This window comes from Momordica charantia, assembly GCF_013281855.1.
Source record: "Momordica charantia cultivar OHB3-1 chromosome 8 unlocalized genomic scaffold, Mcharantia_2.0 BLBB01000008.1, whole genome shotgun sequence".
Taxonomy (NCBI): Eukaryota; Viridiplantae; Streptophyta; class Magnoliopsida; order Cucurbitales; family Cucurbitaceae; genus Momordica; species Momordica charantia.
Window position 1 is genome coordinate 4,033,767 of NW_028275166.1, and position 23,972 is coordinate 4,057,738.

Below are 23,972 nucleotides of genomic sequence, written 5' to 3' on the forward strand. Positions count from 1 at the left end.
ATATGCACCTATCCATTCACCTTATCTTTTAATTCACTTTCGGCTACCACCAAATACATTCCATGAAAGATTTTGTGTTTAGGACTTATTTATGTTTCAACAATAAAATTTTAATTTTTTAATTATTTGGATAATCTAATCATCTCTACTTTTTCTAAGCAGTTATGAGTTGAAATCGATATTTATGATATAATATGTTTTTTAACTACACGTTCTTATATTGAATTGATACATTTTTAGTCTAATTTTGACCGTAAACACTAAAAATCAAATTTGAGATAAAAAATTATTGTACGCGATATTGAAAGGTACTTAGAAAATATTATATATAATAAAAAAACTTAATAAGGTAAAAATTATTAAGTTTTAGTCCATATAATGAACATACCTGGTCGCAAATTATTTAGAGAATAAATTTGATGCAACAATGACGAATGAGCTATCAAATTCTTGTACGGGAAAAATCTCTAATAACGAAGTTTACACTATTTCAAATATGAGCTAAGATCAACTATGATGTCTTACAAAAAAATCTCTAGCCAACCTTCCTGTAAAAGATCTTTTCTTAACATCAAGCATGTTACAGTAAAGAGTAGAGTTATTTAAAATATCCCTTGCACATGAGAATTCTATTTTAATAGAGGCAGCCTCCTCGAATCGGATCTGGTTGACTCGATCGGTGTGACTTGACCGACATGATCTAGATAGTTTAACCCGCATCATATATTTTTTTTCTAACCTTATTTATCAAGTGAACTTAACAAATGATTTTACCTATAACAATATATATGCTCAACTACAGAACTACAAAAATTAATCAAATTAAAATTTAATCAACATCAAATGTAACCTAACGAGTTTGAACCATGGACTAATGTATCAACTAAAATGCACCTAATTTTACATCTACCAAAAAAAAAAATATTTGAAAAATTTTCTTACAATTAAAGTTTTGAACTTTTTGAAGCCCTAAAAATGCTCTAAAAAGTAGCCCAATTGTAGTAACTGGGCCAGAGGAGGCGGGCCACGAAACAAACAATAGAATGCATACAGGGCAGTGGAACGGAATCCACGCGATGACAGAGAAATTTTCCGGGAAAAACCAAAATTTTCTGGCAACTTCAATCTTCCATTACTATCCTCTTGCGTGACGTGACCTTCTTCGAACTCCTCCGATACCCATTCGCCCAGAGATCCGAGGAGTTGGGAATTTCTTTTCTTCTCACTCATTACTCGTCAATCTTCGCTCTCGCTTTCACTTTCAGGTGCTCTATGCTCATCTCCTTGATTTCTCTGTCACTTTTTACATACTCGTGTGTTATTTGCTTGAATTTATTTGTCATGGATCCTCTGATTTCTGCCTGTTCGATTGACTGTTGGGTCAGAAGATTCGGGAAAGTTTTACTTATTAACGGAGTCGGAGAGTTCGAATGGAAGCGATCTTTGTGATCTAGGGGCTGTAGATTGTGTGATGGAGAAAGTGTCTGCGGCATTCTTCATTGTTTTTTAGAATTTGGGATCCCTTTTAGTATGAGTGTTTTGATCTGTATTGGTTGTATTTATCTCGTGCACTGACACGTTCTCTGAATGCCATGCAATTAGATTTATTGATGTTTAACTCGAGAGTTCTTTCAGATGGCTTAGGCGCTTAGCAAATCACTGTACAATTTGGAAAGATTTATGGATCTAGTTTAATGATTTCGCTCTTGGATCAGTCATATTTGAACTGTATCTTATTCAAAGCTTTCTTTTTGCTGCCTCTTTAATCTTCGTGCGCACTATGAGGTTCTGCTCCTTTGATATGACGAAAAAGTGTGTGTACTTTCACCTGAGGAATAACATTGGAAATATGTACTTGGAATTGGTTGCCCATTTATGATTTAAGGTGACCACGTATTAGTCAGTTGACTGAATGAGAATTTTAAGCATTTCCTTGTATATTCTTTCTTTTGAAGAAGTGGAGGGGAGGTTCTGTAGGAGGGAGAGGATGATCGTGGCTTTTTGACCTTCATAGTGTTAGATGGTGTACTGTAGCACTTAGTTGAAAACTTCACTTCTTGCATGCTATGTCAACAAGAATCCAGCAACACTTACTATATGTCCTTCCGTTTTTTTCTTACCTCGTTGTAGCTCAGGAGGTAACAAATTCAATATCCTGATGTTTACTAATTCATTGAAACCTGATCTAAACCCCAGGCTGTCTACTTTGATCAATTGGTTTTCCAGGACAGAAAAATTATTTGATAAATATAGTTTCACAACATTATTTTAATGTTTGGATTTTGATGTATCAGTATGTGGATGGATCTACGTATAGTTTTTACCTCTTGGGTAAGGAAGCAATGATGATCTGATTAGAAATCTGTATTTGTTTCCAGATATGGCTGGTATGGCACCTGAAGGAACACAATTTGATGCACGTCAATATGATACCAAGATGAATGACTTGTGAGATCTCTCTCTCCTTACCTTTCCCAATGGGTTGTAAAATGAGTCTTGTATTGTATATATTAACTGTAGTGATAAGAAAGTTCCTGGGAGAAAATTAGGAGAGTCTTGGTGATAAGAAAAATTCATGGGAGAAAATTAGGAGAGTCTTTAGTGATAAGGAAAATTCTTGGGAGGAGGTTTGGGACTTGGGTAAGTTCAACGCCTCCCTTTGGGCTTCCATCACCAAAGACTTTAGTGATTATCCTTTATCTCTCATTCTTTTGAATTGGAGCCATTTCTTTAATTTTCTTCTCTTTTTGCTTTCTGTTATTTTAGTTGCTTCTTGGCTCCTTTTGGTTTGGGCTTTCCCTCTTGTATTCTTTCATTTACTATCAATGAAAGTTGCCTTTCTCATAAAATATATACACACATATATATAGTATTCACTTCTTTTTTTCACACTTCAGTTCACTTTTTCTCCCTTCCCCCTATATCTTGACTGTATTCAGACTAATCTGTTGCATTTCTTTTTCCTCTTCAAAACTTGACTGGTACAATGAATATTTGCTGTAGACTTGGAGGAGATGGCCAAGATTTTTTCACCTCATATGATGAAGTCTATGACAGTTTTGATTCCATGGGCTTGCAGGAGAACCTCTTAAGAGGAATATACGCTTATGGTATACATTCTCTCTTCTTTTTCTTCCTCCATCCCTTTTCTGTTGTTCTGCGTATGAAGCCTCATGCAAAATTATTTGTTTCCTTCGCATGCTCCAATATTTTGCCCCTTTTGCTTAATTTTTCTAAATGTGAACTTGAAATCTGTGAGCCTGTGTGACAATAGTCTTATGTAGTTCTGGGTCCAACTTATAGGTTTTGAGAAGCCTTCTGCAATTCAGCAAAGGGGTATTGTTCCCTTCTGTAAGGGACTTGATGTGATCCAACAGGCACAATCTGGAACTGGAAAAACAGCCACTTTCTGCTCTGGAATTTTGCAGCAGCTGGATTATGGGCTAGTTGATTGCCAGTCACTGGTTCTTGCGCCCACCCGAGAGTTGGCACAACAGATTGAGAAGGTTATGCGTGCATTAGGTGATTATCTTGGTGTCAAGGTTCATGCTTGCGTTGGTGGAACCAGTGTCCGTGAAGATCAGCGCATTCTCTCAAGTGGTGTTCATGTCGTTGTTGGTACCCCTGGTCGTGTGTTTGATATGCTGCGGAGGCAGTCACTTCGCCCTGATCACATTAAGATGTTTGTGCTGGATGAAGCTGATGAAATGCTTTCACGAGGGTTCAAGGACCAGGTCCTTTTATTTCTCATTCGACCTATCTTTTTTCCAATTGCTTGATATTAGGCATGATCTTCCATCTGCATGTAGTATACAAAATTTCAAGAGGGTCAAATTTTTTTTTTATTTATGACCACTATTCTAGTAGTAAATTTCTGCTAGACACGTAAATTGTGGTTTGCCTTGCTTTATTCTATTATTATTTTTCTACCCTAATTGCTTTGGTTTCAATATGCACAGATCTACGATATTTTTCAGCTTCTTCCGCCAAAGATTCAGGTTGGGGTTTTCTCTGCTACAATGCCTCCTGAGGCTCTTGAGATAACGAGGAAATTTATGAACAAACCTGTGCGGATTTTGGTGAAACGGGATGAGCTCACCCTTGAGGGTATCAAGCAATTCTATGTCAACGTTGATAAAGAGGAGTGGAAACTCGAGACTCTTTGTGACCTTTATGAAACTTTGGCAATTACCCAGAGTGTCATATTTGTGAATACCAGGCGCAAGGTAGATTGGCTTACAGATAAGATGCGCAGCCGTGACCACACTGTTTCTGCCACACATGGAGACATGGACCAAAACTCTAGAGATATCATAATGCGGGAGTTTCGGTCTGGTTCATCTCGTGTCCTCATTACTACTGATCTCTTAGCCAGAGGAATTGATGTCCAACAAGTTTCTCTTGTGATAAATTACGATCTCCCTACTCAGCCAGAGAACTACCTCCATCGAATTGGTCGTAGTGGACGATTTGGAAGGAAGGGTGTTGCCATCAATTTCGTGACCACAGAGGATGAAAGGATGCTGTTCGACATCCAGAAGTTCTACAATGTCGTGGTCGAGGAGCTGCCAGCAAATGTTGCCGACCTCATTTGATGCAGTTCCAATCGAGCCAGGTAAAAATGGCTTTAATTTTGCCTCTGTTTTGTTTCCTTTGTTTTTCTCTAGGTAGTTGCCTTTTAGGGGGGCCCCTTATTCAGCAGTTTCATGGAGTGGACCTTTGATTCGGGATCGATGGATTTTAGTATGGGTGAACTTTGCCCCCATTTTGCGGCATTTGGGTCCTGGCCATTGTTTATGGCGCTGCCTTCTGAGAGTGGAAAAAGAATATCAATGTTGCAAGTTTTGTCACAAGTTTGTTTCTGTATTTTCGAGTCCAAAGCGGGCATTGCACAACTGGCTGCCGTTACCTTGTTTTGGACTCTTGATTTGAACCTTTTGTCTTGTGTTTGTCTGAGAGGAATGTAATTATGCAAAATGACCGAGGATTTAATGATGCATTATAAATTGTGACTTGTTCGGCCATGCTTTTGAATTATTGTGGTGGGGTGGATTCTTTAATACTGTACAGTTTATCGACAGGCTTAGTTGGTAATCATAAAGGAAATCCTAGATTCCTCAGAAAAATATAAGCTGGAAAGTCCACATGTGATGTTTATATTGGATTAAACACATCGGTGGGTCCATGTACTTTTGAATAAACTAATAAAAATATGCCACAAAGTTACCACAATCATGCGTTGAGAGATAAGATAAACAAATTATTTTGTGTTGATATAAAATTGAAGACTCTGTGCTGTGCTTGGCTTTGATTTCCATATAACAGAGGATTCCCTCTGTGAGAAACGCAGATCTGTTACTTGTTTATTTCTGATGTTAATTGTTAAATTCGTCTGGTTGCTTCTGGGTCAGGGTCATTGATCATGTCTTCAACAAATTAATGGATTTTCTAATCTCGACTCTGAGCTGGGAATAATGGAAAAGAAAGAAGGTAAGTCTGAACATTTTTCTCTTTCTTTTTTTTTTACCTCTCAAAGCCTCTTGGAAGTTCACCTCTCAAGGGCGTTGAATTGAACCAACATTCGATACAAGTTTTTGAGACTTGAGTTTGTGTAACCTATGTTCAAATTGTGAGTCAAATATACATTTTATTTCTCTTATTCACGTATCTATGAGATCTACTAACAAGATTAGATGATTTCTAGCCGACCATGTAATTCTTAGATATTTTCAAATAATCATATATCATGAAACTCATTTTTGTTGCATTGGTCGAAGAATCTCAAAGTAGTTTCCTTTCTTCTTCTTATTTTTTTTTCTCCCTCCCCCTTTTCGGTTGAGAGAAAAGAAAGCCTAAACTATTCAACAAAAGAATACAACTTAGGCATAAATTCCAAAAGTCAGGTCCTTCCAACTTCCAATAACATTATAAAATTCAACTCTCCCAAGTTGAAATCCAAAAGCCAACCCATCAGCCCTCTTCTCTCCCTTATTGCACACACGTTTTCATCACTCCCATTCTTCTTCTTCTTCTTCCTCCTACGACTTCCAGATCCCCCAAAACTCCATGGATGATGACAGAAGACCTTCTTATCGAGCATCGTCGATGCAGATTGAGAGCTATTATGGGCCCCCAAGGCCACCCCCTCCCCCTTATGACCTCACAACCCACAGTGCTTCCAGCCATGTTTCAGGGAAGGAAGTGAATCTGAAGAAAGGGAAAAGCACTTCTAGATCTTCTTCTTCCTCTTCCAAATCATGGCGGTTCGCAGACCCCGAGTTTCAGAGGAAGAAGAGGGTCGCCAGCTACAAGATGTACTCTGTGGAAGGGAAGATGAAGGGCTCCTTCAGAAAGAGCTTCAGATGGCTCAAGGATAAGTACACCCAAATGCTTTATGGTTGGTGGTGACTGACTGGTGAGTTCTTATGGATCAACTTTTCTTGTTGAATTTTCCTCTGTATGTGGGGAATTCCCATTGAATCTTTACTTCTTCTGTTCTTGAGTTTTGTGATCTCTGCTGAGAAAATATCTGTAATATGTAAGAAATTTCTGTTCAGTTGATGATTGTTGTCATTAATCTCTCTGTTTGTTTGGTTGGTTTGGGAGCTTTGAATGTTGAAATGTAAACTAGTCAATCAGTCAAAGTTTGCAAATAAAAGCAGTATTTTTTGTTTTTGTTTTTGTTTTTCACTTCATTCATTCATTGAATAGGTCAATAGTTTGGAACCAAATCACATTTCATTATTTGCAGCTTGCTAAGAAGATGATGGAATTATTTTGTTCCCAATTTATTGAGCATTCCAATTGTGAAATGTTTGTTTTTATATCCACTAGTTTTCTCAGCCACTCATTTTTTCATTTTGTTTTTTGAAATGAAGAGCAGACTCACAGATTAGAACAAAATGTATTCATATTCAAGCAAAATTATAGAAAAAACAAATTGTTGAGCAATTTAATTTCCTTCAAGGAAATAGTGATATTAATGTGTAAGTGTAACAATATTTATGAGTTGTTGCCTCAAATTTTAGAAACAGTTTAGAGAATAAAATAGGAAATTATTTGAAAATTAAATTCCTGAAATTCCCAGACAAGTCTTTTACAGTTTACATTTTTTACATGTTACTAGTATTATTATTTCCGTAAGACAAGAAAGGGAAATTTCAATTTCAAATTTCGTTTTATTTTTTACTCCATTTTTATATCATTTTTTAACTTTATCTCATGCCACAAATTTACTGATCTTTCAAATTACACATCTTTTTTCTTTTCTTTTCTTTTTTTTTTGACAGAACAAATTAATATAAACATAAAGTTATCAATATAAATTTACATTTGTGAAACTCACCTTATGACATACACATAAAATTTACTACAAATATTGCCCTTAATTCAATTTATTTACAAAATGCAAGCACATATTACAATTGGGTTTTAATCCTATTTTTGTCAGTATATTCTTTGTTTTTATTCATGTTAGCCTTTGTAATTTCAAAATGTCTATTTTCATTTTTATACTTTAAAAATGTTTGTTTATGACACTGTCTCTATAAAAATCTTGAAAAATTTCAAAATTTTTGTTGTGCATAGAATTTATATAGATATATTGCAACTAACGATGTAAGATAAAGTACAATAATCAAATTGAACCACCATTTTAAACTACCGGAAACAAAATGAACCAAAACAAAAAACAAATTCTTCGAAACCAAAACATCCCCTATTGAAACCAAGAAATTTGATTATGATTGTGAAATTGGATGTGGTGCAAAGAGATAAAACTTTGAGCACATTTATGAGAGATCCAGCCATAATTCCCCATGCTTTTGAGCACAAGGTTGACCACTTCTCATTGGGCTGTCATCAATTTAGAGTAAAACAGTGGTTATTTTTAGCATAACCAGAAAGGAAATTCAAAAGAAAAAATAAAAAATTTACTACAAATGGAGGAATCCTCCATGGCAAAAGCTCAAGCTCCTTCTCCTCTGTTTCTCCTCTCATTTTCTCCTATATTCAAGCATTCTGTTTCGGGCTCTTTCATGGGAAAAACACAACCAAGAATGCCAAAAACTCATCTTCTTCTTCCTCCTCCCTGATCCCATTTCGTTGCAGAATCGTCAAGAACTGCCATTTTTTTTTCCTTTTCTTTTTGGGTGGCGAAAAAGAGAGACAAGAAAAACAGAGCACTCGAAAACAGAGGATTTCCGATGAACAGATGAGAAAAAACAGAGCTTTTTCTGGTGGGTTTCTCTTCCCTCTGGTTTTTTGATGTTTCAGTCATGGTGAGAAGTTTTCCGACGGATGAGAACCCGTTAATTCATCCGGCGATTTCCTTCTCCCTTCTGGCTGCCGGAATGGCGGCGGCCATCGCCATGATCACCACACTCTGCGGCGTCCGGTCCAGGAGAAGATCGGGGTCGGACGACCAATCCACATCTCCGGCCGCCGGCGAAAACAAAGCAGACGAGAACGGTTCCCCCTTGACAGACCCAACGGCGGACGGCGAAAACGACGGCGACCAAAACGAACAGCTGAACAAAGATCTTCCCCTGCCGCCGAAGATGCAAACGGCGGCGAATTCGAGCCCGCCGAGCCAGATCGCGAAATCGGCGTCGGAGAGAAAAATCAGCAACATGAGAAGCATGAGCATCAAAGTTCCGAGAAGTTTATCGGTGGTGAGGAACCATCTGGACGAAGGGCGGCAGCGGCGGAAAGAGAGGATCAAAGGGGAGGATTCGATTTGGACGAAGACAATAATTTTGGGGGAAAAATGCAAAGTTCCAGATGAAGAAGATGGTGTCATTTACGAAGAAAAAGGGAAGAAAATTTCAGCTTATCATCCGCGAGCTCAAAGTTCAATGTCGATTACCATTTCTAGGCAAGGTTCCGCCATTGATCCTGAAACTCTGCCCAACCCAGAACCAAAATAGATATCCCAAATTGTCTCATAAATTTGTTCTTCTGCGTAGAGGAAGTCTTCTCTTTTTTCTCCTTTTTTTTTCAGTTCTCTTTTTTAAGCCTTTCAATCTCTTTTTTTTTTTTTCCTTATTCTTCTTTTTTAGTTCTATACTTTTTTTTTTTTGTTTTTAATCTATACTTCTATATGGTATAAATTAGCGTTGAAAATGTGGCTAAAGCCATTTTAAAATGGGAAAAAAAGAATTTCGTCGATGTGTTACTTAATTTTTTGTTATCGTGTGCGATTGTATATTAAATATACATATTTTTTTAATACAACAAATGGGGTGAGAGGTTGAATTATACATCTAAAATAGAAGACATGATCCCAAGCAGATACTTGATATGTACCCCTCTTCGAGTTCATCACAAGGGAAACGAAATGCAATCTACGAGAAAATAGAACACCCTTCAGAAGTATCAATACCTCGTAAATGTATGAATATGATGTACTAAAAAATCTGCAATTCCTGATGGAATAGGTAACAAAGCAATTTGCTATCCACTCAAACTGGTGCTTGTTCGGGGATTGTAATACTAAGTGCTAAAGCAGAGATGTTTCATATAAATTTGTGTTGGTAGGTATAATTGTACATATGAAAGGTTATTATTATTATTTTTTTAAAGAACTTGAAATTTAATTTGTCAAAGTGTCCTTCCAATTTACTAACAGAAATGTTTGGTGCCCTTAATTGTCATCCACCAACAAAACTTAAAAAATAAAAAATAACGAAGACATTATATTATATTATTTTAATTTTAAAGGAAAGACATTATATTAAATATTAATAAAATGTACCCAAGTTGAAGACTTTTTTTTTTTGGGGGTCACGTAAATTATTTTGTTGATCTAAAATTATTATTTCATAATTTACCAAAAAGATGTTATAAACAAGTTAGTTAAAATTGATAGGAAAAAGTTTAGGTTTATCTTCACCTTCACGTGAGAACCGAGAGAGAGAGAGAGAGCGAGAGAGAGGATTTTAGAAATTTACTTGGTGAGGAAGGATCAATTTAAGTATAATAACCTTTATTTATTATTTAAAGTTGATTTTCAGAAATTAAATTCATAAACAAAAAGATTTTTTTTTTTGGTTTGAAAGATATGATTTTAAAAATATAAATTTATGTAATCTTTGAGTACGCCAAATATAGGATGAAGATTTGAACCCCGACTAAAAAAATAAATTAAATTAAGCAGATTTATGTAACTATTAATAAATTCTCAATTAAATTTCTATGAATTTAATTCTTGAGATAAGAATGACGAACGTTTGTACGAAGACTATGGAATTTTCTTGGTTAATCCTGAACCTCATAAAATAAATTAATGAATTTTTAAAAATTTATTTTTTGTAAGCAAATTCAAAAAATTGCTATTTATGGGGATAGAGTATAATAAAAACAACCAAAACTCTGTCAAAGAATCTCTTTGAAATTTACTTTTCCTTCTCAAAATTACATCAAATTTCAAATTATTCTAAGAAAAAAGGATGACCAAGAATCCTTCATATTTCGAAAAGGAGATTTTTTTTTTGGGATAAAATATTTCGAAAAGGGATTAATAATATAATATCCAGTAAATTAATATAAAACCGGCCACAACAACACACAACCATAATTTATTAAATTAAAAAAGGAAAAAAAACCATAATCAGCTCCGTCTGATTCGGTCAATGGTGGAGATATGCGCCACGTGGACGAGCACAACTGGTGGGCCCACCGAAAGTCTGATTGTACTCGATTTCCCAACTCATCACGGTTCTAAGATAAAACCCATATTTTAAAATCTCCATCGGAAGCGCCTCAGAAAATCAAACGAAACATCAATCCTCAGAGGCTCAGAGAGAGATCCAGAGAGGCGACGGAGTAGACGGGGATCCGGCGGACCCGCCGCGAGGAAAGATTTTGCTTTCCCTGCGGTTCTACACTGAGCTTCCCTTAACAAACTTTGGAATTTACTGCCCCTTCTCCGCTCTGTCACCAATCAGTCAAATCACGAGTACGTTCTTTTCTTTCTCTCTTTCAACTTCTTGTTGTTTGTTTTCCCTTTCTGGATTCTCTCCTTTCGGGGGCTTTTATGGGGATGTTTCTTGGGGTTTCGGTGTTTTTCAAGTTTCGATTTGGTACTATTTAATAATTTCAGCGACTTTGGGGACTGGGGGTTTTCTGTTCATTGAAATTCTGAAAAGGGATTCTTGTTTTCGGTGGGATTTGTATTGGGTTTCTTGTGTTCTGAGTAATTCTTTACGATTATGGTGATTGAATTCTGATGGGGGATCGGTATCTCTTTGGTAGATTGATGGGGGCATTGTTATAATTGAAGGGGTTTGGGATATATTTGGTCTGCAGGCTCAGCTTCATTGTACTGTGGATGTATCTTGTCGTCAATCAAGAAGAAGATCGGCTTGTGAATTTGCCCGAATCCTTTCTGGGTATTCTCAGGCCGCCTTGTCTATCTGTTGAGAGAAAGGCCTTCTCACACTGTGTTCAGAGAGATAGATGGGATAAAGAATTCTTCAAGCTGCAGAGCGGATAATTATCAATTTGGGGTGTCGATCGCTTTTAAGTTGTGTTTTGTTCTAGCAGTTTTAAGGTTTCTAAGTTATCCAAGATGAATTCATCTCAAGGGTCTACCTTGTCCACAAATGTTGCGGGGTTTGTTGATGGTTCGTCTGCAAAAAGAGAAGTGTCCTATATTGACAGTCTACCTATTTACGTCAAAGAGCTGATTGCTGGTGGTGCTGCTGGTGCCTTTGCTAAGACTACTGTTGCACCCTTGGAGCGGATTAAAATACTTTTGCAGGTGATTTCCTAGATAGTTTCTTTAGAAATTGTCTTGTTTAACTGTACTGTTGTCAAATTTTTTATCTGTATGCATGAAACCCTTCGAGACCTAGGATTAAGTGTCATTAGTATTAGTCTTGGTATCCTGTTCACCCCCTCTAATACTTGTAGGGCTTTGCCTATCCTGTTTTAAGTTGTTAAGTTTTCAACCAAGCACTTAAACCTAGGACTTGGATGGTACCTCTAAATATACTGAGACTTAACCACGAGGCACTCCTTGGGGTAGTATAGAATTTCTTGGTCCAAGGAAGGACAATTACGTTTTATAAGTAAATAAGCTTACTAATTCAGGAAACTAGGAGCAGGTGAGCTGACTATGATGCTTTATCAATAGGTATTGGCTGCTCTTCACTAATAAGCATAATTTTGACCTAGGATGGAAATATGTTAGTCTAATGGTTAAAGATAACTACGACATTGATGCGAATATTATTGTTCTATTATCCACTGAACATCTATTCTGAACTCTCTGTGTTGTGAACATTGACAGACTAGAACCGAAGGATTCCATTCTCTTGGAGTCCTTCAGTCTATGAAGAGGGTGCTGAACAATGAAGGTGTGCGTGGATTCTATAAGTAAGTTAAGAATTTAGTAAAGTTTCTCCTTTTCTTTGTCTGAACTTCTGTCCTTTGAAAATAAGTTCTCTACTCTCTCATGGTTTAGGGGAAATGGAGCTAGTGTTGTTCGGATTATTCCTTATGCAGCCCTACATTTCATGACATATGAGCAATATCGGTGTTGGATCTTGAATAACTATCCAGGCTTAGGAACTGGGCCTCATATTGATCTTTTAGCTGGTTCGGTAGCTGGGGGAACAGCTGTTTTATGCACATATCCTTTAGACCTGGCACGAACAAAACTGGCTTATCAGGTATATATTATTCTCTACTTCCATTTGTTTAGAAAATGTGATTCTTTTGGCCTTCTGTGTTCTCAATTATAATCATAGTCATCTATATACATAAGTACAAGGTATGTTTTTAGATTTATGATCATCTTACAGACTGATATTCTTCTATTTGGAGTTGGTTTTGTATCATTTTCACCTTTAACATATTCAAGTTAGCAACAATTTGTTGTTCATCCATTTCATTCTGTTCTAATCCCCCTGAAGTTGAACTGTTGTTTTTTGATCTCTTTTACCCATCTGATTGTTTGTTTCCTGTCTGTATAGACTACTGACACGAGAACAGTGAAGAGCCATGGCTTGAGAAACTATCATACTCAACCTGCGTACAGTGGCATTAAGGATGTGCTTATGCGTGTTTATAGAGAAGGCGGAGTACGTGCACTATATCGTGGTGTAGGTGTGTATCAATTGCATTCTCTTTTTATCATCCTTTTTGGTATATCTTGGAATGATACTATATTACTATATTAGTTTTCTCTGACCTCATTGATTGTGTTGCTCTCTAAGATGTATCCAAAATTAAGTTAACTCGTCTATTTCTATATCGGCAGAATGATTAAAAAAGATTTAATGTTTCAACAGGTCCAACTCTGACTGGAATCCTTCCTTACGCTGGTTTGAAGTTTTACATTTATGAAGAACTTAAAAGTCATGTTCCTGAGGAGCATCAGAGATCCATTGTGATGCGGCTTTCTTGTGGAGCTCTGGCTGGATTATTGGGGCAGACGGTCACGTATCCATTGGATGTTGTTAGAAGACAAATGCAGGTATTTTTCTTGATCATTTTCAAACATCTTTGTTAGGGTCTTAAACTCCTAATCTCCTGTCTAAGGTTGAAACTGAATCTATTGAAAACCGAACCGAAACAATCCAATCTTTTGAGTTCTGGCATAACCATCCTAATCGAATTGATATGATCTATCCCGGTTTTATACTTTAGAAAATTGAACTGACCAGCTATTTCTGAGGTTTCAACTTGCATCCCTAGATCTAGGAAGAGATGAACAGTAGGGGCAAAATTAGTCTGACAAACATATATAACAGTGAGAGTAGAGCATGATTAGACACTTTAAAATATAATTCTAAACATTTCTGATTTTGTCAACCTGAATACAATTCAACGGTCAAGATGTTAGTAACCTCTTATATAGGTCTTGAATCCCCACCCCTACAATTATAATGCTATATTCTCAAAAAGGAAAAAAACTAGCTATTAGTTGTAATTCCCAACAAGGGATTTCTTCTTCGGCATTATTGTAACGTATTTAATTATTTGCTATGTGCAGGTTGGAGATATGCCATCTTCACTTAACGGTGATGTCAGATTTAGGAACTCAATAGAAGGTCTTACGATGATAGTTCGCAACCAAGGATGGAGACAGTTGTTTGCAGGACTCAGCATTAATTATATTAAGGTAACAGTTGAGATTAAAACGTTTTGGAGTGTTATTTCTAGGGACTGCTCTGCAACTGCAATAACCCCCCCCCCCCCCCCCCCCCCCCCAAAAAAAAATCAATAAACAACAGTAGAAACACAGGATCCAACAATGTAATACACCTAAAAAAGAAGAGAACAAGAATAATAGATTATACAAAGATCAATAGAGTACAAATAGTGAAAATAAAAATGCTGAGAAAACTATGAAAATGAGGGGATAAATAAGCATACCTGTTACTGTGAAGAAAAATGAGAAGAATGCTATAACTCTGTCATGTAACTCTTCCATTTTGTGAAAATTGGCAGATTGTTCCTTCTGTGGCCATTGGATTTGCAGCATATGATAGCATGAAGTTATGGCTCCACATCCCGCCTCGGCAGAAGGCTGCATCGATATCTTCTGCTGCATAAATCAACCCCTTCTCCTATGACGTCGACGCTCTCTCTGAAACACCTTTGTAATTGGTCTTTGCTAGTAAAGAAATTGCTAATCTTAGATAAACATATATTAGCTGCCTTTCATGCTCTGTGCTTCAAGAAGTACAAGTTTGATTTACTCCTTGAACCTACAACATATATGCTCCCAATTTTCTATATTTGTGTTGTCTTAGTCAAATTGAAGATTTACTAAATCCTCAAAGTAAACTTATTGCTGGTTATATATATATATATATATATATATATATATATAGAGGTTTGAATGCCCGTCTATTTTAGTTCTTGTAGTTTGAATTTATCAATTTTATTCTATATATTTTAACTTTTGTCTATTTTTGTAGTTAAATTACATGTTTCAAATATGTCTGTGCTGTCAAAACCACTCAAATAATTTTTTAAAAAGCTTACTAAAAATTACTTTCTTAATTAATGAACTCTAGTTACATTCTAAATCAGAGCCCAAATATTTTGTTCTTAATTTGAATAATGTTTGCTTTCTCTTTTCATCTTTCTTCCGAAGACATTTTAATTTTTAGTTAAATTTTAGAAATAAAAATAGAATTTTAAAAATTAATATCTAGTTTGGAGATGCAACAATGGAGATAAAACACTGTTTCGATGTTGGCACTAGGTCGATGCAGTTAAAGCACTATCGATAATTAGCTATCTATCATTCTTTTGGTTAAAAAACAAATGAACGTAAAACAGAATAGCTATTAAACAATGTCTTTATTTTAATAATTATTTTTATTTTTATTTTTTGAAAATTTCACAATTTCGTTAATATATTATTTACCTTTCTTAAAAAATAAAAACGACAAGGCTATGAAAACAAAATTTTAAAACTATATTTTTAAATTTTCAAAATCTGAATTGGGTTTTAAAGATATTTTTTAAATGTAGATTATAAAATAAAGAAATATTTATAAACTTAAAAATAGAAAAAAAAATTGTTATATTTTTCTCAATTTCAAATAACAATATTAATACGGTAGAAAAATGAACTAATCATTTTTATTTGAATAATTAGTTTCAAAATTAGTTTAGTTTGTTACCATATATATATTTTAAAAATATATCATAGAATATCTAGTTTCAAAAGGAAAAAAATTAAATTAAAATTAACTAGAAAACTTCAGGACATAGTTTGACACATCTTAAAGTTGAAGCATATCCAAAACTAAATTTGCAAACTAAATTTGCAATTTAATCTTTAAATTTTAGATTAAAATAGAGTAATAGAGCAGAGAAACAAAAAATAAATAAGCATATTCTTTTTTTGAAAGCACAAAAACTTGTTCAATAAAGGCAGCCCAAGTATAAATTGATATAAATATTTGGGTAAGTGATGAACAGAAAGTGATTTTATGGACTCTCAACTGCCTTACGAAGGAGGTAGCTAGAATTTATAAATCACCTTCAACTTCAATAATGGCTGCCAGCGACTTGCAGACGACACCATGGATTGCAGAGCTTCCATGGCTGGCTTTTCTGTCCAATATTATTATTTAATCCACTATTTCATTATAATAAACAAGTAATCAACTTGGGATAATTTACCTTTTTCCAAAGCCAACGTCGTCCAGATTAGATTAATGCATGACAATTTCTGGCTGTTCTTTTTTCGACTGCGATCTCCAGTTTGACAACGACTGTTGGCCCAGAAAATGAAAGCGCCATTAAATTAACATACCAACATGTCCATTACAAAACGATAAATTCCTGTAGAAGTGCCTCCTTCTTCTTCCATTCCAGCACAAAGACACAACAGAACAACGTTCTTGGTCTTGATTTCAATTTCAGGTTCTGAAACTCAATCTTTTTTTGAAATTCCATCTGGGTTTTTTGTTTTTCTCAGAAATGAGCAGTTTTTTTTTTTTTTTGGTTTTTTCTTTGCCTTCAGATTTGCAGAGCTGAGAGATGAATGTCCAGAAATCTAGCTTGAAAACGGAAGAAGGAGATGGTAGCAGAATCAGAGCAGAAAACCCACCAAAATTTCAGAATCTGCAACTAAATCAAGTGTCTGATTCCTTCAATAATATGGCCGTTGACTCGAAAGACTTCTCCTCATCAGAGAGGAAAGTTCGACGGCCAGAAAATCTGAGAAAACCCAGAATTTTACTTCCCAAACCGGTCGTTATTTCTTCCACTAGGCCGGTGAGTGAGCTTGATTCTGCAGCAACTAAGCTACAAAAGGTCTACAAGAGCTACCGTACCAGAAGGAACTTGGCAGATTGTGCAGTTGTGGTTGAGGAACTATGGTCTCTGAAATAATACTATTTCTCTTGTTTTGGTTTAGAGAAGTTGAATATGCTTTGTTTCTCACTGTTCGTTGAACCATGAAGGTGGAAAGCTTTAGACTTTGCAGCTCTCAAGGTGAGCTCTGTGTCATTTTTCGATGTCGAAAAGACGGAAACAGCTGCATCGCGTTGGTCCCGGGCGAGGACAAGAGCTGCTAAGGTAAATTATTGGTGTGTGGCATCCTTCTGGGTAGGCGGGAATTAGGAAACTGATATAATGTTCTCAATTTTTTAGGTTGGAAAAGGTTTGTCAAAGGATGAGAATGCTCAAAAACTAGCTCTGCAACACTGGCTTGAAGCAGTAAGTTCATATGATTTGAACTCTTTAACATTGTCATCCGAAACTGAAAGTGCCATCTGAGTTACCTGCAAGAAAGAAATCTTATTACATACCAATCATGTCGGATGAGCTTTGAAAATTTCGTTTACTGTACATCATGATAAGATATGAATTCAATGTTCAGAAACAAACCTTTAGATCACCATTGAACAAACTCGATGATGTTCATCTTTGTTGTAACTCAACATTCTACTTCTAAGGAATCAAAGCTTAGGAGCTTGGGAAGCAGCATTTTGACATTTGATTTCATTTCCCTTTCGAGCAGATCGATCCCCGCCACCGCTATGGACACAACTTGCATTTTTACTATGATGTTTGGTTTGACAGCAAAAGCACTCAACCTTTTTTCTACTGGTAATTTCCCTCTCCAACTGCAGGCAATTCTCCCCATGTACCTTATAGAAAGCTTTCATATTTATCCTTCAAAACATTCTTTCTAAAGGTTGGATATTGGTGACGGGAAGAGGGTAAATCTTGAGAAGTGCCCTAGATCAGTTCTGTACAAGCAATGCATCAAGTACCTTGGACCAGTAAGTCCCCCACTCTCACTGACCTGATTCCGTTGCTAGCAGCAAGTAATTGCTTTTTCTTCATTTCTGTTGCAGAAAGAAAGGGAGGAATATCAGGTGATTGTGGAGGATGGGAAGCTTATTTACAGGCAAAGCAAAATGCCCATCAACACAGTTGAAGATTCCAAGTGCATTTTTGTACTCAGCACGTCAAGAGAGTTGTATGTAGGGCAGAAGAAGAAAGGTCGTTTTCAGCACTCCAGCTTCCTGTCTGGAGGGGCCATCACAGCTGCTGGAAGATTGGTTGCCATCAATGGAGTTCTCAAGGTGGCATATTGCAATGCTTGGGCATCTGGGTGTTGTTTTGGATGATCTCATTTTCAATTAAAATATGTAATTCTGAAGAGTTTTCTTTCCATTGAGCTTTAATGTTTCCATTTGAATCTTCTTTAGGCTATATGGCCATACAGTGGTCATTACCTCCCAACAGAGAACAATTTTAAGGAGTTCATAAGTTTTCTTGAAGAACATGCAGTGGACATGACCAATGTCAAGGTAATTTTTCCCTTTCATGGATGCAGATTGCTATATCTGCTCCTTTTCAGGATTTCACACAAACTTGTTTGCTGAAATGCTCCAATGGCAATTGCTTCACAATTACACAGAGGTGTTCCATAGATGACGACAGTTACTCATATAAAGATGCGAGCGAAGAAACTCCATCTACGACATCTTCAGACGACACGATTGCAGACGATGTTGAATTGGCAGTACCCATCAAGTTGGTGACCACTAATGAGCAGCAAGAGAACCCGAGTAGCAGCGAAGAAGCACCATTGATAGACATACCAAAGCGCCTGCTGTGCAGATGGAGCAGTGGAGTTGGTCCAAGAATAGGGTGTGTGAAGGAGTACCCAGCAGAGTTGCAAGCACGGGCATTGGAGCAAGTTAACTTGTCACCGAGACCCACAGCGGGTCTCTTCGGCAGCTCTGTTCCGATACCTTCACCACGACCCAGCCCGAAGATCAGGATGTCCCCCAGGCTCTCATATATGGGAATCCCTAGTCCAAGGGTGCCTGTGACAGCTGCTATATAGAAGGGTTTAGACTCCTGCCCTCTGGGGCCCCTAACACTCTGATTTGGGTCGCATTTACATGTAAATTTAACTCACCCCTTGTCCTTTCTACCTGTGGTCCTGAAATGATTCCAAAAGTATAGATCTTGCTTAGCTGAATCATTGACTTTCTTTAATGAAATAAAGAGCAGATATTTTCTTGTACCAATTCCCCAAAAATATGAAAAACTCTATTTATAGTTCATACATAGCCGATGAAATAAACATCAGATCCTTTCTTCTTCTTGTCAGAAAAAGATATCAATCAGCCAATCGAAATTAATTACCAAAGAACATCTATGATAACTGAACTTGGTGTTGTTCCATCGTACATAGCTGAGGTTAACATTATTAAAGCTCAACTATGAACCATGAATCATCGAGCAAAAGATTTTCAAGATACAAAATAGATTTTATCAGAACTCTACTGGTTGTAGTTTAAATCTTCCACGAAAATTGACAAGCACCTCACTGAACTTGAGACATGAAATTGGTTCTAGTTTTCTTCACAAGAATGGCAAGTATTCATTCTCAGTTAAAGAATGTGCAAATTACTCTGACTCAATGGTTAATACATCAGTGAATGACTGAATCTTCTCTCGCACGCTTCCTTTTCTGCATAGGCCTGCAAATAAAACCATGGAGGAAAAGAAGTAACCAATAAACCAATTTAACTCAACCAATAATATTGAAGTACATATTAAAAAACCAATGAACTTTAAAGGATATAGGCGAAACGGGAACAATGTGGGGCTCCTCTGCAACCTCCACCATTCCTTCCATACAATCTGCTAAAACATTCCACAGGACGAGGAGCAAATGATTGATTTCACTCTCTGAGTTGCTGTATCTATGGTGTCGACCTGAGAAAACCCATTTGATCCACGAGTTCCTGCAAGTCCTCAGTCCAATCAGGGGGTTCAGCTATCAGATCCTCCACTTCCACATCAGCTTCTGATTGATCACCAACGATTATGGCTTCCTCCTCTGGATATCCAGCCACAAGATCTTCGGTCCAAAGTTCATCCCATAATTCCTCAGGAGCATAGTGACCCAAATCCATGGCTGCCATGGGAATGCCATCAGAAACTGGGTCCTTGACCTCACTGCTTGACTCGTCTTCTAAGTTGACCGTTAACAGCGTCTCTATATCTGGCTCCAAAGTTTCTACTTCTTCTTGTCTTACAGCAACTAGTACATTTTCTTCCTGGAGATTCTCTACACTTGGGCTGGCAGTTAGTCTTCGCTTTCGTCCGATTTCGATGCCTCTCAGCTCTCTTCTTTGATTACTATGGATAAATTTCTGAATGAAGGAAGGATTCTTTAGGGCTTTGCTGAGGAATGTCATGATCTGCTTCTGCTTTCTCTCTGCATTCTGTAGCCTATCCTCCATGGCCGTTACTTGCTCTCTTGAACTTTGGTGCTGCTGCCTCAATCTCACTAATTCCGCCATTAACGAGCTTCTGTCCCTTCTCAACCTTTCGAGTTCGCCTTTGAGTCCAAATTGCCCCAGCTCCACGCAAGTTCCCCCTTGGTGGTGAAAGCTCTGGGATGCATGCCTCCTCCTCTTTATAGTTTTCAACAGATTCCGCTGTCCTCCGAGAAATCCCTCATTCGCAAACTCCCAACGATCAGGATCAACTTTCCGGAAACCCTACATTGAAGAATTTCAACATCAATGAGATTAGATTTTCAAGATTTAAAAGTATTTCAGCAGAACGAAGAAGAAATATATAAAGGAATAAAGAGAAAGACGACGATTATTAATTGTATTCTCCAATTCTCCACCACAGAATCTTTAGAAAGGGGGGAAAGCTCAAAACAGAGCAGGTTTCAGAATTGAACCAACAGAATCGAAAATTGGAATTCGGTGCAATGAGAACTTACATAAGTATTGAGCTGACGAACGAAGCTGGAGAAATTACGGTGTTTAAAGTATCGAGGAAGCAAGGTACTTGAGAATTTGTGAGAATCCCAAACGATGAAGCTGTTGCGAGCTTTACTCCACGAAACAATGGAGTCCGTAAATGGATCTTCCACCATTTCAAAGGTCTTCGTCAAAAATGGAGGCGGACCGACATCGTGGAGACCGTCGATCGGCTGCGGCGTGATGCTCGAAGACGATGAAGAAGAAGAAGACGACGCGCCCGCCGCCGTGCCGGCGGCCATCGGCTCCTCCACTTTAACTTTCAGTTTGTCCATTGTTTTGATCGGGAATTTGTAATTGTAAGATTAATGGAAGCTTGATGAGTGAGATTATTCGAAGAACGAGAGAGTTTTAGAGTTTGATTGTATTGTAATGGTAATGGAGGGAAGAAACTGAACTTTAATGGCGTCGGAATGGAAAGTTCTAGTAATGCGCCAAAACTTTTCAGATGTTTGTCAGAAGCTTCTGCCACTTGTCAGAATAACAAATATCTAATCTGACATGCTTCTAGAAACTTCTCGTTTCTTCTAGTTTTCTGAAATATATGGAGAGGAAAAGGAAACCATGTAAATGTATCTTTTAAAATAATATTTTTCTTTTTCTTTTTAGTACAATATATGGAATATATGGGGTGGGAGATCGAACTCGCAATGAAGATGTGTGTCAATTACCGTTGATATGTTCGCTTTGGCTAATAATATTTTTATTTTTATTTCTCAATCCAAACTTTAGACATTTCGAAACACAAATCATGAATTTAGCTCAAATCATTGGCATATCTTCCCCACCAAAAAGATCATTAATTCGAATTTCCAAATGTATTAAAAAAAAATTTCGTGTAAACAAATCTAATTATTTTAGTATCATAGTTGTTTAATTGTCTATTTTAGTTTCTAAATTTTCGAAAAACAATAATTTTTATCATTTTTATTATCATGAACGCCTATTTTGTTTATTTTTAATTCAAGAACTACAATAGAAATGTGTGAATCAAAATTTAAAAAACTTTAAATTTTAGAAACTAAAACAAATATCATGAAAATGGTAGAATCTAAACAGAAGAATTCTAAATAAGGATTATAATTATAACTTATAAAATAAGAATAATAAAATACTGTATTAAATAAGGAAATTTTGTCATATGAGAACTCGTTTCTTTAAAAGAAAAAAAAAATAATTGAGTTTGCATTACACATAAATCTTAAAGAAAAAAGATCAAAAAATACAAAATACAAAATTACCTGTGAATCCAAAAGCTTAAATTTAATAGGTTACCGTAGTTTACACTCTCGTAAATAACATCCTCTAATTATAAACTTCTAACTATGTTCCATGTAATTCACCTGGGTAGGTAAATTTAATTTTGAGTTGCTCTTGTGGGCCTCTACAGGTTGGAGCGCAATTGGGCTCTAAAAGCCCATCAGTTACAACTTTGAGTTTATTTCTCCCTTTATAACAAAATTGTGTTATTTATATCCCAGTATATATCATATCCTCAACTATGAGGTTTGAGGTCAATCTCCCACTCCATATGTTGTATTAAAAAAAAAGGTCATATATATAATATTAAAGTGTTGATAGAGATTTAAATATGATTTTAGTCTCAAACATAATTTAGTTTAGCAATAATTGACATATGTTTTTAATGAGAAGATCAAAGGTTAATTTTGGTCCCTATTTTTTCAACTTTTGTTTATTTTAGTCTTGTAATTTTGAAATTGAGTAACTATTTTAGTCTCTTTTCATTTTTATTTTTATCTCATTTATTTCTATTAGAATTTTAGCATGTCAATCCATTCACTAAATTTCTGGAGATGTATCCATAAATTTGTATTAAAATGTTTTCAAAACGTTAAAATTTGTATAAAATTTACCGATAAGAATTTAAATAGTCATTTTGAGTCTAGGGATTAAAATAAAATATTTTTAAGTAGAATAAAATAAAATATATGTATGAAAGTTTATTTAAAAATTATGATTCAAACCCGTAACAAGATGCAGGGAGGGAGGGAGGGAGGGAGGGAGGGAGGGAGGGAGGAGAGGAGAGAGAGAGAGAGAGAGAGAGAGAGAGAGAGAGAGAGAGAGAGAGAGAGAGAGAGAGAGAGAGAGAGAGAGAGAGAGAGTGTGTCAATTGCTTAAGAAACCTACTTTTAGAAAAGAAAAAAAAAAGATTAAAAACAGGATTAACTTTTCAGTTTTCACCTCCAAAATCTTAACGATGGAGGAAATGAAGAAGATGAAAGCAAACCAAAAATAAAAAAATAAAAATAAGAAAAGTAACTTCTTTTTAAATAAAAAAGTAGATATTTGTTCAACTTGCAAACTCATAATGAGTCATCCGATAATATTAAAATTAAGTGTCAATGTTGTATAAATCTCAAAAGTAATTTATTAATTAATACTTTTTTGGCAACTATTTTTTTTATCATTTATTTTTTATTTTTTCAGGAATAACTCGCAGTTAACCCTTGTAGAAGCTGAAGAGTCCCAGTCCCACGCTCCGATTTCGTTTCGCCAAGTCGCATGAATGTTGAAACATCTCTCTCTCCAAACGACATGTCGCTTTCCAACATTAATCAAAATTTTAAATTTAGATATGGGTTAAAATGTCGAGGTAAATATTTGACTTCGATAATTTTTTTTAATTTTAAAAGATAAAAAAATTATAGAAAATATTTAAATAACCAAACGAGTATTTAAATCTTTTTAAATAAATAAAAAATTCTTATTGTTAATATTATTTATATGTTAATTATATTTTGTTGAATTTTTTTCTTTTATTTTGTCAATTTTTTTCAATACTATGAAAATATCGATTTATCTTTAATATCAATGGTGAAACTATGAACCTATAGAGATGTAGACTTGTAGGTGGAAATTTAATACTCATATTTCTAATCTTCTCATGTGGCTGTTTTTACGAGTTATATGGTTGATTTTAACTGATAGGCTGATCAATCCAACCGAACTCATGACCTATTGGTCAGAGATAGGTGTCTTAACCATTTGAGCTATGCTCGATTTGGCATCAATCCAACCATATTGACTATGTATATATAAAGATATAAATAAATAACTAAAACTCTACCGTCTTAGCTTAACAAGAAGAAAAATGTGGTGTTTGTTAGAAGTAACTCTAAATCAGTGATTATGAATGGACTAGTATATCAAGTGCTTGAAGGTAAGTTGTAG

The 23,972-nt window shown here is 35.9% G+C and overlaps 5 protein-coding genes and 1 long non-coding RNA gene across 12 annotated transcripts; 4 read left to right on the plus strand and 2 right to left on the minus strand.

The window, feature by feature from the left end:
* The first annotated feature begins 1,059 nt into the window (after positions 1 to 1,059).
* On the plus strand, positions 1,060 to 5,667 carry LOC111004966 (eukaryotic initiation factor 4A-15). 3 transcript variants are annotated; one of them, XM_088127448.1, is made up of 6 exons: positions 1,060 to 1,265; positions 2,379 to 2,448; positions 3,004 to 3,110; positions 3,304 to 3,734; positions 3,960 to 4,615; positions 5,412 to 5,667. In XM_088127448.1, the coding sequence occupies exons 2-5, from the start codon at positions 2,381 to 2,383 to the stop codon at positions 4,593 to 4,595; spliced, it is 1,242 nt and encodes a 413-aa protein (XP_087983574.1). In that variant the 5' UTR covers positions 1,060 to 1,265; positions 2,379 to 2,380; the 3' UTR covers positions 4,596 to 4,615; positions 5,412 to 5,667. The 3 variants fall into 3 exon arrangements, with proteins under 3 accessions (XP_087983574.1, XP_022131986.1, XP_022131985.1); XM_022276294.2 differs by lacking the exon at positions 5,412 to 5,667 and adding an exon at positions 1,959 to 2,138 and having other exon boundaries at positions 3,960 to 5,024; XM_022276293.2 differs by lacking the exon at positions 5,412 to 5,667 and having other exon boundaries at positions 3,960 to 5,024.
* A 154-nt stretch (positions 5,668 to 5,821) lies between these two features.
* On the plus strand, positions 5,822 to 6,675 carry LOC148209396 (uncharacterized). The gene has a single exon (XM_088127449.1). It carries the CDS (start codon positions 6,067 to 6,069, stop codon positions 6,406 to 6,408), a length of 342 nt encoding a protein of 113 aa, XP_087983575.1. The 5' UTR covers positions 5,822 to 6,066; the 3' UTR covers positions 6,409 to 6,675.
* Positions 6,676 to 10,763: 4,088 nt separating this feature from the next.
* LOC111004899 (Mitochondrial substrate carrier family protein) lies at positions 10,764 to 14,747 on the plus strand. 2 transcript variants are annotated; one of them, XM_022276155.2, is made up of 8 exons: positions 10,764 to 10,957; positions 11,254 to 11,761; positions 12,293 to 12,378; positions 12,467 to 12,674; positions 12,978 to 13,110; positions 13,296 to 13,480; positions 14,000 to 14,128; positions 14,458 to 14,747. In XM_022276155.2, exons 2-8 carry the CDS (start codon positions 11,570 to 11,572, stop codon positions 14,560 to 14,562), a joined length of 1,038 nt encoding a protein of 345 aa, XP_022131847.1. In that variant the 5' UTR covers positions 10,764 to 10,957; positions 11,254 to 11,569; the 3' UTR covers positions 14,563 to 14,747. The 2 variants fall into 2 exon arrangements, with proteins under 2 accessions (XP_022131847.1, XP_022131848.1); XM_022276156.2 differs by having other exon boundaries at positions 11,308 to 11,761.
* LOC148209397 (uncharacterized) lies at positions 13,639 to 14,523 on the minus strand. Its single transcript, XR_015793217.1, has 2 exons — positions 14,383 to 14,523; positions 13,639 to 14,183 (listed from the first exon to the last, which is right to left on the minus strand). It is a non-coding gene; the product is annotated as an uncharacterized LOC148209397 (long non-coding RNA).
* A 1,101-nt stretch (positions 14,748 to 15,848) lies between the features above and the next one.
* LOC111005120 (heat shock factor protein HSF30) lies at positions 15,849 to 21,194 on the minus strand. 4 transcript variants are annotated; one of them, XM_022276511.2, is made up of 5 exons: positions 20,741 to 21,194; positions 19,409 to 20,507; positions 17,362 to 18,934; positions 16,150 to 17,255; positions 15,849 to 16,080 (listed from the first exon to the last, which is right to left on the minus strand). In XM_022276511.2, exons 1-2 carry the CDS (start codon positions 21,053 to 21,055, stop codon positions 19,704 to 19,706), a joined length of 1,119 nt encoding a protein of 372 aa, XP_022132203.1. In that variant the 5' UTR covers positions 21,056 to 21,194; the 3' UTR covers positions 15,849 to 16,080; positions 16,150 to 17,255; positions 17,362 to 18,934; positions 19,409 to 19,703. The 4 variants fall into 4 exon arrangements, with proteins under 4 accessions (XP_022132203.1, XP_022132202.1, XP_087984342.1 ...); XM_022276510.2 differs by having other exon boundaries at positions 19,321 to 20,507; XM_088128216.1 differs by having other exon boundaries at positions 15,849 to 16,075; positions 17,362 to 20,507.
* EDA39 (calmodulin-binding family protein) lies at positions 16,510 to 19,018 on the plus strand. Its single transcript, XM_022276509.2, has 8 exons — positions 16,510 to 16,850; positions 16,935 to 17,049; positions 17,125 to 17,190; positions 17,495 to 17,583; positions 17,672 to 17,759; positions 17,835 to 18,065; positions 18,192 to 18,293; positions 18,404 to 19,018. The coding sequence occupies exons 1-8, from the start codon at positions 16,510 to 16,512 to the stop codon at positions 18,833 to 18,835; spliced, it is 1,464 nt and encodes a 487-aa protein (XP_022132201.1). The 3' UTR covers positions 18,836 to 19,018.
* Positions 21,195 to 23,972: the final 2,778 nt, after the last annotated feature.

Bases quoted from the DNA above. Each gene is read 5' to 3' on its own strand.
- LOC111004899 (XM_022276155.2), top strand. From the start codon at position 11,570: ATGAATTCATCTCAAGGGTCTACCTTGTCCACAAATGTTGCGGGGTTT. The intron at 12,379-12,466 runs GTAAGTTAAGAA...CTCATGGTTTAG, and splicing joins GGTGTGCGTGGATTCTATAA to GGGAAATGGAGCTAGTGTTG. The intron at 13,111-13,295 runs GTGTGTATCAAT...ATGTTTCAACAG, and splicing joins TGCACTATATCGTGGTGTAG to GTCCAACTCTGACTGGAATC.
- LOC111005120 (XM_022276511.2), bottom strand. From the start codon at position 21,055: ATGGACAAACTGAAAGTTAAAGTGGAGGAGCCGATGGCCGCCGGCACG. The intron at 20,508-20,740 runs GTAAGTTCTCAT...TCTTCAATGTAG, and splicing joins TTCGTCAGCTCAATACTTAT to GGTTTCCGGAAAGTTGATCC.
- LOC148209396 (XM_088127449.1), top strand. From the start codon at position 6,067: ATGGATGATGACAGAAGACCTTCTTATCGAGCATCGTCGATGCAGATT.
- LOC111004966 (XM_088127448.1), top strand. From the start codon at position 2,381: ATGGCTGGTATGGCACCTGAAGGAACACAATTTGATGCACGTCAATAT. The intron at 2,449-3,003 runs GTGAGATCTCTC...TATTTGCTGTAG, and splicing joins GATACCAAGATGAATGACTT to ACTTGGAGGAGATGGCCAAG. The intron at 3,735-3,959 runs GTCCTTTTATTT...CAATATGCACAG, and splicing joins CACGAGGGTTCAAGGACCAG to ATCTACGATATTTTTCAGCT.
- EDA39 (XM_022276509.2), top strand. From the start codon at position 16,510: ATGAATGTCCAGAAATCTAGCTTGAAAACGGAAGAAGGAGATGGTAGC. The intron at 17,050-17,124 runs GTAAATTATTGG...TCAATTTTTTAG, and splicing joins CGAGGACAAGAGCTGCTAAG to GTTGGAAAAGGTTTGTCAAA. The intron at 17,191-17,494 runs GTAAGTTCATAT...CCTTTCGAGCAG, and splicing joins TGCAACACTGGCTTGAAGCA to ATCGATCCCCGCCACCGCTA.